The 15449-nt window shown below is 45.2% G+C and overlaps 1 protein-coding gene across 4 annotated transcripts in view; it reads right to left on the reverse strand.

Annotated features, from left to right (window-relative positions):
• The window catches only part of ptprub (protein tyrosine phosphatase receptor type Ub), a 769916-nt gene that overhangs the window by 155763 nt on the left and 598704 nt on the right, over positions 1-15449 (reverse strand). For all 4 annotated transcript variants that reach the window (XM_078567333.1, XM_078567337.1, XM_078567336.1 and 1 more), the window contains exon 9: positions 1243-1352. In XM_078567333.1, the coding sequence (XP_078423459.1) occupies positions 1243-1352 (110 nt within the window). The remainder of the gene's footprint in view (positions 1-1242; positions 1353-15449) is intronic.

The following is a 15449-nucleotide window of genomic DNA, read 5'->3' on the forward strand; positions in this document are numbered from 1 at the left end:
AGTAAAAATAGGAGGGGGGTGAAATAGAAGCTGGTTTAAGGTGGGGGGAGAGAAGTGGTGGTGGTGGGGGGTGGTGGTTGTAGGGACAAGCAAGCAGTGATAGGAGAAGATAATCAAAAGATGTCACAGACAAAAGAACAAAGAGGAGTTGAAGGTGGTGATATTATCTAAAAGAATGTGCTAATTAAGAATGGATTACTAATTATCCATTCTTAATTAGCACATTCTTTTAGATAATATTACCACCTTCAACACCTCTTTGTTCTTTTGTCTGTGACATCTTTTGGTTATCTGCTCCTATCACTGCTTGCTTGTCCCTACAACCACCACCACCCCCATCCCCCCCAGTCCCCCCACCCCCCCCCAACCTTAAACCAGCTTATATTTCACCCCTCTCCTATTTTTACTTAGTTCTGTTGGGGTCATGAGGACTCGAAACGTCAACTTTGTTCTTCTCCGCCGATGCTACCTGGACTGCTGTGTTCTGGATGGTGTGAAGCATCTTGAGTGTTGTTGAAGCTTCACTCATCCAGGCAAGCGGAGAGTATTCCATCACACTCCTGACTTGTGCCTTGTAGATGGTGAACAGACTTTGGGGAGTCAGGAGATGAGTTACTCGCCACAGGATTCCCAGCCCCTGACATGCTCTTGTAGCCACAGTATTTATTTGGCTAGTCCAGTTCAGCTTCTGGTCAATGGTAACCCCCAGGATGTTGACTGTGGGGGATTCAGCAATGGTAATGTCATTGAATGTCCAGGGGCAATGGTTAGGTTCTCTCTTGTTGGAGATGGTCATTTCCTGGCACTTGTGTGGCACGAATGTTACTTGCCACTTGTCAGCCCAAGCCTGGATATTGTTCAGGTCTTGCTGCATTTGGACATGGACTGCTTCAGTATCTGAGGAGTTGCAAATGATGCTGAACATTGTGCAATCATCAGCGAACATCCTCATGGGAGAGCAAAACCAAACGACTGTTATCATAGTTATTCCTATGGCTCCCCCCCCGGTGGCTTAGAGAGAATCTGGACACTAGCTGGAGATGCGTGGTCTGGAGATGCTGAGAGGAAAGAAAGAACACAAACCGTACACACACCCTTAACACCCATTCATTAATTGCTCTGTTGACTGGATTTGGTTGCGTGAATCCTTGGCTGTCTTTCCAAAATCCAATTGATTCTATTATCCTACCTGTGACCATTAACCTTCAGATATTATAATAAGTTATTTATCACAATAATTACCTCATACTGTGTGATGACACCATTAGGCTCCAGTGGTTCATCCCATTTCAAGAATATCATATCCTCCAGGGGTGTTCCATTGATGGACTCTGCCGGAATTCCACCAGGTACTGAATAGGAACAAAGCCATTGCATGTTACATTCCTGATAAACATTATCAAACTTGAAGGTGCCACATTACATAGAATCTACAGCATAGAAACAGGTCATTTGGCCCAACTGGTCTACCAACTGGTGTTTATGTTTCACAAGAGCCTCCTCTCACCCCTTTTCATGTAACTCTATGAGAATATCCTTTTATTTTTTTTTTCTCCCTTGTACTTACCTAGCTTCCCTTTAAATTAATCTATACTATTCACTACTCCTCTTTCCCGTGCTTCAAGTTTCACATTCTTACCGCTCTTTGAGTAAAGATGTTTCTCCTGAACTCCCCATTGGATTTATTGATGACTATGTTACATTTATGGCTCCTGGTTTTAGTCTCCTGACAAGTGGAAACATCTCTATGTCTAGCCTAACAAATCCTTCCATAACCTTAAAGCCCTATGTAAAGTGTACAGCACATTTACACTGACTACATCAAACAAAGGCAGCAATCTTCTGTTCTCCAGAGGTGTACCCGAGAGGTACCCTGGATGGTACGCTGGGGGACCCCTCAGAAGTCCCCACACAAGGACTGCATGGGAATTGCCCAAGAAGTTTCAACTTCTGTTGAACAAATACCCTGCGTCTGAAACCCTCTGAAACTCCGATTTAAAGTCAGAGGCTTTGGATGGTTCTGACTCACTTCGCATGATAGTTACCCAAGAAAAGTTGGAAACATTAAAACCAGTTCTAACTCCTGGGTAACTATACTATTGACCCTCCCGCCTCCCCACTGGACTCTCTGGCTACAATGCTCGTCTCCCCTCCCAACTTTCTGGCTATCTCTCCACCTCCTGACTACCCACCTGACTCTCCTGACTAAGCCCCCCCACCCCCGACTACACCCGTGACCCTCCCCTCACCACTCTCCTATTCCTCACCCCCCCAACCACCTGACCCACCCTACCCTCTCACCACTTACCTTACACACTTAACTTCTCTCCTAGCTTGTCAAAGTGGCTGGGACATTTAAACTTACCGGACTACACCAGCTAGTGCTGTAAAAAGGGGGCATGGCTTCAATTGTCCGACACTACTGCACTACACTGAAGGACTCTAGGAGCTGCTACACTCCACATTTCTTAGTAGGCCTGGGTCAGAGGTCCGAGCAAGAAATGTGGAACTCCAGTCTAAGGTAGGGAAATGGAGCGGGGTCGTGATTGCAACTCCACAGAAGGTTCAGATGAACTAAGAACTATTCGCATCCAAACACCTAGGCATTATTAGCACACACACAATGCAAAGTAAATATAATGGGCTGAATTTTCTGGCAGGCCTTGGGACTCCAATGTTGGGACGGCATGAGGGGGTGCAGATTCTGCAGATGTCATTAGACAGACAACTGACACAGGAGACGGCCCACCATCTAACTAATTAATTAATAATGGCGTGCGGGAGGCCCAATTGGAGTGCCTGCAGCAAAACCTGGCCATCTGGCCAACAGCCCCTCCAGGGGAAGTGCAAGGGCACCTCAAGATGGAGGTGCTCTCTGAACAGTTCAACCAAGTAAAAAATAAAGATTGGCCACAGCTGTCAGGCCCTCATTGTGGAGGGGGGTTCCCCTCCACTGGGTAGCTTGTGGCTGTGGCTCCATGATTGGGGTAAGTCACAGGAACTCTCGATGTTGCCCCAGCCTGCCTCTGGAAGGCTGCCTCTAGGCACCTGCTGGGCTTTGGCCTCAGCAGAGGGAACTCTTTCGAGTTATCAACAGTCACAGATTGCAACTCTTTCGAGTACAATCACAGTTCTTGGTTTCCGGGAGTGGGACATGAACCCACAACCCTCTGATTCAAAGGCGAGGGTGCTATGAACTGAGCGAGTTGTCCAACGTCAGAAGATCCTGTCAGCTTCATCAATTTTCCCTCAATTGGCACTTAATTGCCCTATAACAGGCAAATAGCCAGTGCCAATTTGATCCTGCATCCGACAGATTATTTAGAGGCGGGAACTTGTCAGCAAGGAAGCCCGACGTGTTATTTTCTCATTTTGCTTCCAGCCCCGTCTCCTACCCCACCTCCATGGGGTAGGGAAAATTCAACCTGAAAACATTATAACATGTTCCATGTAATTGAATAATATAACAGTGGCTTTGACATTTTCTTGAGAAAGATACTGGACAGATCTAACCAGCGTTTCAATGACTTCCAAATGTTGGCTTTCCAGATTTAACATACATTAATACCCATCTGAGAGCATGTATCAGAATTAACTCTGTGATCACTCGAGCTCTACAATAAGGATTTCAAAGGTGTTAGTTTTTGGAACTGCCCAGATGGGTTGCGAAGTTTTTCTATTTCTTTATTCCAATGTATTTTTTCCTAGATGCAGGTCTTGTTTCATTAATTTAATAAAACTTGTTAATTGTAGGATGAATTGTTTGCTTTTTCTTCAATTATGTAACTGCAATTTCAGTCATTACCCAATTTGATGTTAATGCTGAAATTTCTACAGCAGGATTCACTACAATATCAATTCCATCTCTAACATAATGCAGTTTTGAGACTTAATTTATTGCATTCAACTTGAAGATAAACATTTGACTTCAAAGTTTTGTTTTGATCTCTCTTCAGTTCTCTCTGGTCTACCATCCTCTATATTGATCTTGCTTCAATTAACTGCAGTTTTAATTTCTCCTGATGATTAAGTAGTGTCTAGAGGTCTGCTATTCTCTTGTCGTTCAGGCTTCAAAAGCTGATCTCCACCCCTCCCTCCTCTCACAACCAATTAATACCTCAGCTTTTTTACAACCCTAAAAAAGGCAAAATGCTGAAGGTGCTGAAATTAGAAGTAGAAAATGCCAAAAACACTCAGTAGGTTACTGAGCATCTAGGAAAGCAGGGTTACTGTTTCAGGTCAATGACTTTTCTTCAGAAGCTTCACTGTTATATTAACCCTCCCTCTCCTAATAGTTTGTTTGTATTTGTTGCAATCCTAATCTTTCCTAACAATCTACAATATAGCTTGCTGAGCTGGTGCAACAGTCATGTCGATCTGTTGCTGCTAGACTATTTTCCCATGCAAGAGGATTACCACTAAAGTATCAGCTTCCTGCCCTGCATCATCTTGAACAGCTTCTAATGAGTCCAATCCAACACCACCTCAGTGAAGGTCATGGTGAAATATCTGCACACTAGAGGTCACTCATACAACCCACAATAATCCACAGGAAACCTCAGAGCTCCAGTTATTGACACAGATAGACCAAGCAATGTGTCTCCACATTCAAAATTAGAAGCTTATGTGCCTTCCAAAATTGTGAATGTTTTCAAGTAGAAGTGTTAGCTAAAGTTACAGGTTGACAACATTGACACACTATGTAAAAGTGTTCAGTGTGATACAAAATTGTTAATTGCACTGGGCTCACCTGCATTTATGGGGAAACACCATATCTGGAGAACAGCCAAGGCAACATTCTTCCATTGTAAGAACATTGCCAGCTTATCAACTGCCTCACTCCGTACTACTGCTGATACTCTATTTCACACTTCACCATTTCATGGAGTGATTTCTTCAATACTGTTCGCAACAGCTTCTCTCCCCCACTTTGCACAAACTGTTAATGCAGAACTCTTCAGCTCATGTCCTGCCCAGTAAAGCCCTGCACACCCATCACCTTATCCTTTCCAAGCTTCATTACCTCTCTGTTCCCCTGTGACATAACTACACATTATTACATAGAAACATACATTGAAAATAGGAGCAGGAGTAGGCCATTTGGCCCTTCGAGCCTGCTCCACCATTCATCATGATCATGGCTGATCATCCAGCTCAATAGCCTGCTCCCACTTTCTCCCCATATCCTTTGATCCCTTTTGCCCCAAGAGCTATATCCAACTCCTTCTTGAAAACATACAATGTTTTGGCCTCAACTACTTTCTGTGGTAGCGAATTCCACAGGCTCACCACTCTCTGGGTGAAGAAATTTCTCCTCATCTCAGTCCTAAATGGTCTACCCCATATCCTCAGACTGTGACCCCTGGTTCTGGACTCCCTCACCATTGGGAACATCCTTCCTGCATCTACCCTGTCTTGTCCTGTTAGAATTTTATAGGTTTCTATGAGATCCCCCCTCATTCTTCTGAACTCCAGCGAATATAATCCTAACCGACTCGATCTCTCCTCATATGTCAGTCCCGCCATCCCAGGAATCAGTCTGGTAAACCTTCGCTGCACTCCCTCTACAGCAAGAACATCCTTCCTCAGATAAGGGGACCAAAACTGCACACAATATTCCAAGTGTGGTCTCACCAAGGCCCTGTACAATTGCAGCAAGACATCCCTGTTCATGTACTCGAATCCTCTAGCTATGAAGGCCAACATGCCATTTGCTTTCTTTACCGCCTGCTGCACCTGCATGCTTACCTTCAGTGACTGGTGTACGAGGACACCCAGGTCTCGTTGTACATTCCCCTCTCTCAATTTATAGCCATTCAGATAATCTGCCTTCCTGTTTTTGCTACCAAAGTGGATAACCTCACATTTATCCACATTATACTGCATCTGCCATGCATTTGCCCACTCACTCAGCTTGTCCAAATCACACTGAAGCATCTCTGCAGCCTCCTCACAGCTCACTCTCCCACCCAGCTTTGTGTCATCTGCAAATTTGGAGATATTGCATTTAGTTCCCTCATCTAAATCATTTATATATATATATTGTGAATAGCTGGGCTCCCAGAACCGATCCCTGCGAAACCCCACTCGTCACTGCCTAGCATTCTGAAAAAAGCCCGTTTATTCTTACTCTTTTGTTTCCTGTCTGCCAACCAGTCTTCTATCCATCTCAATACACTACCCTCAATCCCATGCGCTTTAATTTTACACGCTAATCTCTTATGTGAGACTTTGTCGAATGCCTTCTGAAAGTCCAAATAAACCACATCCACTGGCACCCCCTCATCAACTCTACTCGTTACATCCTCTAAAAATTTCAGTAGGTTTGTCAAGCATGATTTCCCTTTTGTAAATCCATGCTGACTCTGTCCAATTCTGCCACTGTTTTCCAAGTGCTAGGCTATTAAATCTTTTACAATGGACTCTAGAATTTTCCCCACTACCGGCGTCAGGCTGACTGGTCTTTAATTCCCTGTTTTCTCTCTACCTCCCTTTTTAAATAGCGGAGTTACATTAGCTACCCTCCAATCTATAGGAGTTGTTCCAGAGTCTATAGAATCTCAGAAGATGACCACCAATGCATCCACTATTTCTAGGGCCACTTCCTTAAATACTCTGGGATGCATATTATCAGGCCCTGGGGGTTTATCAGCTCATCCTCCTCTACAAATTCTTCCACAACTTTGCTTCAAATTCATCTCGTTGACGAAGCCTTCAGATGTTCCTCCACACTAAATTTCTACATTTGTGTTAACCAGTGTCCATCTCATTGCCATTTTGAGCATTATTTTACACAAAAGAACCCTATGGAGATATTAATAGCTGTAGCTGGATGTCAGGTGTGTTCATCTGGTTTGACTCTTGTGATCAACCTGCTTACCAGCCCTCTATGCCTGGGCTCACAAATGACAAACAGCCACTTGGCTGAAACAGGTCAGAGGGCTGCCAATGCATTTTAAAATGTTAAGTCTGTGTTAAGCCAGTGTGTTTAGATAACAAGGGAAGAAAATTGGAGGGGGAAAGGCACTAAAGGCAAGAGATGGCAGCTGATGCACGGACCTTTAAAAAACAGGAAAGAATTGTGGTACTGACAAATGTAAGTAATAAGAGTATGGAGGAGATCAAGGTGTAGTGATTCAGTCATTAGACTGTGACAGCAGCTGGGATTATATGCATTGAGGGGTACATTCTGGAGACTTTGACGAATGCAGTGCAGAATCACTTACGTGTAGGTATGGGTGGATGGTTTGTGGAAAGAGTCAGTAATGTAAATTAGAGTGAGGATAGAGTTCTTGAGAATCTTGATGTTGATAGGAAAAGAGTCACAGAGGAAGAAAAGCACCAAAGAGGAATATGGGAGGGAATTGTACAGCTATAACATAGATCAGGCCTTCAACATGGGGGAAATGTCAAAAGCAACTACCTGTCACTTCCTACAGGTTACTGTCTGAGCTGCCTGATATTTTCTCTATGGAGCCTTCTCCCAGCTACTCTTTACAGAATGGACTTCAACCATTGATTATCTTCCTTAACTATCAAAAATAATCAGCACCAATGCCTGGTGAGAATAATAAAACATCAACTGAAACTGGCAACCTCATTAGCAAAACTCTACTCAGCTGTCATTAAGTTCAAATGAATCCAGCAATCCTGCGAACCGACCTATGGAGGAAACAGCTTTAATTTGGTTTTAATCCGAATTAAATTGTTTAATGTCACTTACACTAAAATTCCCAAGGCAGTCTTATTGGATTCTGAGCTCCTGAAGAGATCTTTAATCTTAATCTAACTCAGCATTCACAAATTCTTTCTTCTCTCAGTATTTCCATCAGATAAATACCTAATGACTATAATCATCGATTGTAACTGCAGGAGATTTGGTACTTGAGATGTACCACTGCGTTTCTTCTCTCACCCTATGCATCAGTTCTTTATTTCTACCTCCCCTGAAGAAGCTGGGGTTTATTTTCATAGTTTATTCAAAATAAAGAAATATTCATATAACAAAAAAAGGTACAAAAGGAAATGGTGTAAATCAAACAGTATGGCAAAGGCAATGCATTTGAGAAATGCAATCAGTTAGAAAAAAACCTTTCTAAACCCTGCGGCAGAGTTTCGATTCCTGCCTGATCTGATGGGAGGAAAGTCACTTCTCTCTAACAGCCATGATTTGCAATAAGCACTGGCAGTCTCAACTAAATTGCCAGAGGCATGAATCCATCATACAAAACTGACACTAAATTTCAATCTCACAGAGAAAAATAGTAAGGATCAGTGTGGGAATTGGAAATATCACACTGGTCTGAGTAGTGAGGGTGTTATCAAGGCTCGGTACAATATTAGGATTGATATGATATAATTTTAATTTGCGTGACCCTAAAAGGAGGTGCTCCATGGAACAGAAAAAAAAGCAACGATCGATTCACTGGTATTTATGGCCTGAACTGTGTGCTCATTGGGCACGCATGATCGGTGGGCCTGGAAGTGGTTGCAAAATGCGCTTCTGCCCTCAATTGGCCCCCGACCGTGATCTTATGCTGGCTGGCCAATTAACAGCCAGCCAGCATGAAATGCGCCCAGAGAAAGGCTCGGCACTGCCATTGGGGGCAGGAAGACGGTGGGTGCCGACGTCACTGCGGGCACGGGTGAGCACTTCAAGAGAGCTCTCTGAAGGCAGACAGCTGCCTCAGGGAGCTACAGACCTGCAAGTAAGAAAATAAGCCCAAAAATACTGCAAAACAATATCCATACAGCACCATCAAGCACCTGAAAGCATATCTCATAAAAAAATAGCCCCCCAGATATTTCTTCTTATTTTAGAACCTAACAGAGATTTCATCCCACCCTTGAATGAGGTTTCATAAAAAATATAAAGCCCACCTGGCCGATTGGCCTGTCCACCAAACGTAAGATTGGACAGGCCATGAAAAATCGCTGACAATTGGGATGTTAATAGACTTAATTGCCAGAGGGCGCACTTCCAACTTTTGCGTGTGCCCGCCGAGCGAAATATTGTGTGAGTGCACAATGATGTCGGGATGCTTGCCCCGAAATCTCGTGCAACTTTATGCCCATTTGGGTCAAGCGCGCGCTATCATATATTGATGGCTTCTAGTTGTGCTCTTCCCCATAAGTGAAAACATTCTGTACTCGCTCTATTAAACATTTTGTTATTTTAAAAACCTCAATTTGGTCACCCCTCAAGACTTCTTTTTTCAAGAGAAAAGGGACCTACCCCATCATTCTTTAGTATAGTCACTGAGAAAATGATGCCTGGGACGACAGTATGACTCATCACATCCCACCCAGACTTCATCTATTTTGCTTAATCTGATAATGCATCTGGCCCATCTCAAGTGATCTTCTAAACATATAACAGTGGGTTTCTGTGCAGCAATAAAGAGTACAGTAAATTCTGTATGGTCTAGTAGAACATATGTTTAGAACATTGCCTATTGGTTTGATTGGCTCTGCAGGGTGTTACTATGCATCTAATCAATGTGTAGAAGTACAGAGCTCAATTAAAAAAGAGAGAAAATCTATAGGGCTCTCTTAATCTCCCCTTATAACGTCGGTAGAAATCACAGACAAATAGGGCTGGATTTTGCGGCCCTGTCAGCAGTGGGCATTGTCGCAGGTGGGACAGAAAAATTTGGAGGGTGGCCAAAAGTCAAGAGTTAAAATGTTCCGGAGGCATGAGACTTTAGCAAAAATATTAAAAGGATAAGATCTAGGCTTGTCAGCAATAGAAATCTGTTCCATTTATTGCGGGGGACCTCCAACTTCAACTCTCTTGCTTGTTCATAATCAGATAGGAAAGAAATGAAGCAAAATCTACAGGAGGCAGTGACTGGGGTCTCCACTGACTTTTTTTTATATCGGGCAGAACTTTCTCTGCTCACTGGCATGGGGAGTCATGGCAGGCTTGAGTGGACAATATGGTGGAAAGGCCAAAAATCGGTTTCATGAAGTCGAGAAACCAGTTTGCAATTGTCTGCTCCGCCCGTCAATGGCGGGCCACGTTTCCTGTCACTGCACGTTGTGAACTTTATTGTAATACATCTCCATATCATTATAAGCCCAGCTCGCCGCAATCATCCCCGCATGCTGGACCATCCAAGTGCGTCGGTGTGCGTTTCACAACAGTATTTATAAGGAGTACACCTGGAGAGCTGCACTTCGAGGGGAACTCAGAGGTGAGTGCACAGTAATGTTGCACAGCGCTTACGAGGGTCACCTGTTGGACCTCAAGGTTGAGGTGCCGCACATTCAGACAAGGGAACAGGCAAGTCGCATTTTACCCCCTGGCTGACAGTGTGGTGCCAGGGCAATGGCTTCACTGCAGTTGAGGAGGGTTGGGGTGGGCAAGGGCTGCACTGTGGTTGAGGTGGTTGTGGGTGGGCAAGGGCTGCACTGCAGTTGAGGAGCATTGGGGGGGGGCAAGGGCTGTACTATGGTTGAGGCAAGTTGGGGGTGGGCAAGGGCTGCATTGCGGTTGATGGTAGTGCACAAGCATGTGCCGGGGGTGTTGGTGGGTGGAGGTGAAGCGACCATGCATTGATGAAACCTTGTATAAGGTGATCATTCCTCTGCATGAGAGAGTTCAGGTGCAGCCATATTGACATGTTTGGAGTTGGGCCTTTAGCTTGTCTCAAGCAACGCAGAGGCCTGAAAGTGGCACCAAATGTTTTTCACTTATCATCCCTCGGGCACAGACTGCAAACTAATGAGTGTTTTAGTGGACTGCAGAACAATTGGACAACAGGGCATGTTGTACAATCTCCTTGCGAAAGCTGGCCATGCAGCAGTCACTGGTGGAGATGCTCACAGCCCCTTGCAATATCATCATTCAGGTTTGGATCAGGCTTCCTCATGGTTCAAGCTAACAGTGCAGCTTTGCAGTGCGAGTTAGGAGAATGCCTGTGCCTGAGCTGAGAGCACAGCATGCAGTCCAGTGGGCGAAGCTGTCGCCAGTCGGTCAAGTGGAATGAAACTCTAGCCATCCAAGTGCTGGCCAGCACTCTCTGGGATGCGTTAAGGAACCAAGAGAGGTTCTGAGGACACCCAAGCTAACCCATGAGTCTCTCTCTTTGATCCTGCAGGAGTACAACATCAGGAGAATGGAGCCTGGTGTCCTAGCTGTATAATTCATGGCTTAAAGAGGGTGGATATGAATGAGAAGAGAGCAACGGAGGCGCCTGACTGGGCAGAGGGAGGAACAGCATTCTCAGGAAGAAGGGGCAGCTGGGGCTCCCGTGTATGCCATGGAAGAGCCACAGCGAGGCCTCGCTGGTTAGCCCCTAGCTAGACCCAGGGTCTATAGATGGTGCTTGTCATTTCTACAGGTGACAGAGAGCCAATGTCAGCGAAAACTGCGTATGTCCAGGGAACTGGTTGGTCACATTTGCCACCTGCTGCAGGATTTGACGCCACGGGGACATGGAGGATATCCACTGCCCATGGCCGTGAAAGTGACAGCGGTGTTCAATTTTTACACCAGTGGCTCCTTTCAGGGCACCACAGGTGACCTGTGTGGGATATCACAAGCCTCCACCCACAAATGCATCCATGAGATCACGGACGCCATCTTTGTGAAGGCACACAACTTTGTGCATTTTCACCTGCTGATAGATTTGGGGAGGCACATACCCTCTGTGATTTGGCTCCTGTCATGGAGACGCAGCGGATGTCCATAGTCACTAAATTCCAGGAGGACGATGACGACATGCAATGGGGACACTCCATAGATCCTCATATAGCTTAGCAGAGTGTCTGACTCCTGTCTGGTTGATGGCACCTCGTTTGTGCTCTGTGAAGAGGATCACATCATGGAGATGCAGTGGGAAACTTTAACTTCTCCTGATCCTATGGCATCCTTCATGTGCTGAGCCCCTCAGGACCACACTGTCTCCGGAGACAGATGCTGATGAGATGGGAGGCCAGCTGCACCTCACAGGTGCTGGGAGCACACAGAGAGAACCTCGGAGCTCTGTGCCGCCGGCCCAGGACACTCTGGCAGCAATGATAAGCCCCATGGAGGTGCAGGCAGACTGATGTGTCCAGTGACAGAGAAGGCACACCATCTGTGTGCTGGGAAAATTGCACAAAGCACAGGAAAGAGGCCCCTAACTGAGAAACCTGCCGTTATCTTGTGCAGGGACCAAGGTTTCACATTTGCGTGACACAAACACTACTCATCAGAACAAGGAGCCATCGGGAAGGTGATATTCTTGGGAAAGTGAAAATTACATACAAATGATTAACACCCAGGCTGTACACTACATCTTCTTAACCTTTCAAACCTTGCCACTACATCTTGGTGTTCCCCCAACATTCGCAGTGGAGATGGAGGCAGTCTGCTGTCTGCCATGCCCTGTGTTTGATGACCTTGATGGGCATCTGCCGGAGGGCTGAGACCTGGAGGGCTCGGCTTACTTTTGGGGTCTTGCTGTGTGGCAGTGGCACCTTCCTTGGCCAGTGGAGCTGGATTTGCCAGGGTCACAGGAAAAGGGGATTCGGATGGGCTGGACACTCCCGGAGTCACCTGGGTGGATGGCCCTGGGTTGTTCACCTGCTGATCGTCCTTCCTCCCAGCAGTATTGGACATCCCCTGGCTGACTCCTCGAGGAGAACAGGAAGCTGGAGTGAGATCGAGCTGCCCCGCATCCCTCTTGTGTTGACACTGTTGGAGGCCAACCATGGCATCAGCGATGGAGTTCAGCCCACGGGGTAGTGCAGGACCGATATCCTGGAGTAAGGTCTCCATGGTGGTCCCCATCCTACCAGTAGTGACCTCAGTGCATTGACATGCTGGCGCTATGACCTCAGACTGAAGGCAGACGGACTCCGCCATCATGCCAAGAAATTTCACAAAAGTTGAATATTTTAACATAAGATTTACCATATGTTTGATCTGTTTCCTGCACTGTGACAGGATGAAAGCTCTCCAGACCTGTCTGCTTAACAGCCTATCTAATGCGCATCCCCATGCTAATTGTCTTCACATAGCTTTGATTTGTGTCTTACATGATCTGTTGGTCAAATCCCCCTTGTACTCACCTCAAATAGTTATTTTCCATAATTAAGACAGGATCTGGCATATCAGATTCTGCAGCAAGTTCTGCAAATTTCTGCACTACAGGTTTGAATGCGTTAATTTAGGCTGACTTTCCAGTTCGCTACTGAGAGAGAACTGTGTCATCAGAGGAACACTTTTTCAAAGAAGCCATTACACTGATCTTAAACTCCCCCTCCCCCATCCCCACCCCGTTTCTTCCCCCCCCCCGCTTTTTTTTCAATAATTTATATAGATTCTTCTTTCCCCACCTATTTCCATTATTTTTAAATCTAAAACTAAAACCTTGTTAGTCTTTCCACCCCACCCCCACTAGAGCTGTACTTTGAATATCCTGTCTTCCATTCTTAATTAGCACTTTTCTCAGACAAATATCACCACCTTCAACACCTCTTTGACCCTTTTGTCTGTGACATCTTTTGATTATCTGCTCATCTCCACAATCACCACACCCTCAATGTCTCTCTCTCCCCCTCCCCCCCCCCCCACCTTAAACCAATTTATATTTCTCCCTTCTTCTAACTATGCTTCAGTTCTGCCGAAGGGCCATGAAGGCTCGAAACGTTAACTGATTTCTTCTCCGCCGATGCTGCCAGACCTGCTGAGTTTTTCCAGGTAATTCTGTTTTTGTTTTCCATTACACTGATATTCTGTGGGTTGAAGTGGGTGCAAAAGGTCCCAGGCTTTGTTTGAAAGAGCTCAGGCATTCCTACCAGTGTCCAAGAGAACATTCCTCCCTTGACCAATGCCACTAGGGATACAACTGTGCATAAATTGCCTATGTGGCACCAATGACTTCAGGGCAGGGCGTTTACTGGCCATTCAGCTCGATGTTACCCATACTTCACTGTCAGCCAAAGTTAAAATAGCCCTTGTGCATTTTGTTTCTGGCATAACTTCATCAGAGTTGATGATAATTAACAAACCAAAATTCAACCTATAAGGCCCAAAATTTGCTAAATTTCATTGCTTTCAATTCGGTTGGCAAATCTGCTCCCCACTTTCTAGCGAGGCTCCAATATCAAGCTGTAGGATCAGAATTGGCTTCAACTCGATGAATACTCACATTTATAGACTTCAAAACTAAAATAATTGTTTGCAATTCGAATCAATGTTTAAAGAAAATGAAAATGTTTGTTGATAACTTTCCTCTGTTGGTTCCAACCATTTCACAGATCATTAGGTCATTGTCCCTTTAACTTCCAGCATTGATGATCCAAGTGACTCTTGTGGGCTTCCTTTCTTCTGTCTTAAACACTGCTGACACACTCACTTATAGCTTCCCTTTTATTTCTTATAGAGAGGTTATTCAGCCAGACATGAAGTGCAGCAGTTTTATTTCACAGCCTGGCCAGAACATGAAGTTCCCTATCATGCGACAGGCCTCCTCGCATTTCTTCGACGTATCAAGAATTCTAATCCTCCTGACTCAGGGCCAATAGTTTTTCACTGCAGGTCAGTGACCCACTAAAAACCAAATGAACCAAACATCAGCTTCACGTAGTGGCTTTTGTATGAAAGCAAGAGTGAACTGTTAACCCTGTCTGAAGTGAGCCATTTTAAAGGAAAGGGCTTCAGGCCTTGGTGTAGAGCGTGAGCTTCCTGTTGCTTTCTCGGCTAAATGCACTGCCAGATGTGTAACGAAGCTGTTCACAGACCAGACAGTCTGAGATTTGCTTGCTTCTCTGTAATGGATTTGCCAATCTTTTAGCAATTTCTGGGTAGCAGTTGGGAAGATACCTAGCCTCAGCTATAAGGAAAGGGGAGAATCAGCCAAGATTCCCACTGCCACTCCATGTCTAGTGATCCTTGCTGGAAAGAGCACATGGAGTGGATGTCAGATTGGGCAGGTGAACCCTGGCTGATTTGGACCTTTAGCAGTCACGGATGGTGATTGGAAGATAACATAGTAAAGCATGAATTTCAATAAACTGCATGGGCGGAATACTCTGATACCGTGAGCTCTGCCCCATGATCTAAACAAGCTGGAGTCACAGAAACAAACAATAAAGTCATGAGGATTAAAATGTTGTTTCACTTATCGAAACCCTTGGATGCAAGGACAGTAGAAGCAGATTCAATAATAAATTTCAAATAATAATAATAATTAGGGCATGGCTGTGGCTTATGAAACAGGACACCTCTCTCACAGGATAGTTGCCTGATGGATGTTGCACTGCTGGATCTTCACTTTGTTGAGCACTGCCAACCTCACCGTCAGCACAGAAATGGTCCAGAACTTCGCCGGCCATCTGGATGACTTATTTTCAAAATCCATGAGGACCTTGATTTCAGGCATTCCTCCACCAGTCTGCGACCTCTTCCTTTTGTTGTGTGCCAGCTTATCCTGCATGAAGGCAGATGGAGAGAGTGT

Source organism: Cetorhinus maximus, chromosome 21 (genome assembly GCF_964194155.1).
Source record: "Cetorhinus maximus chromosome 21, sCetMax3.hap1.1, whole genome shotgun sequence".
NCBI lineage: Eukaryota > Metazoa > Chordata > Chondrichthyes > Lamniformes > Cetorhinidae > Cetorhinus > Cetorhinus maximus.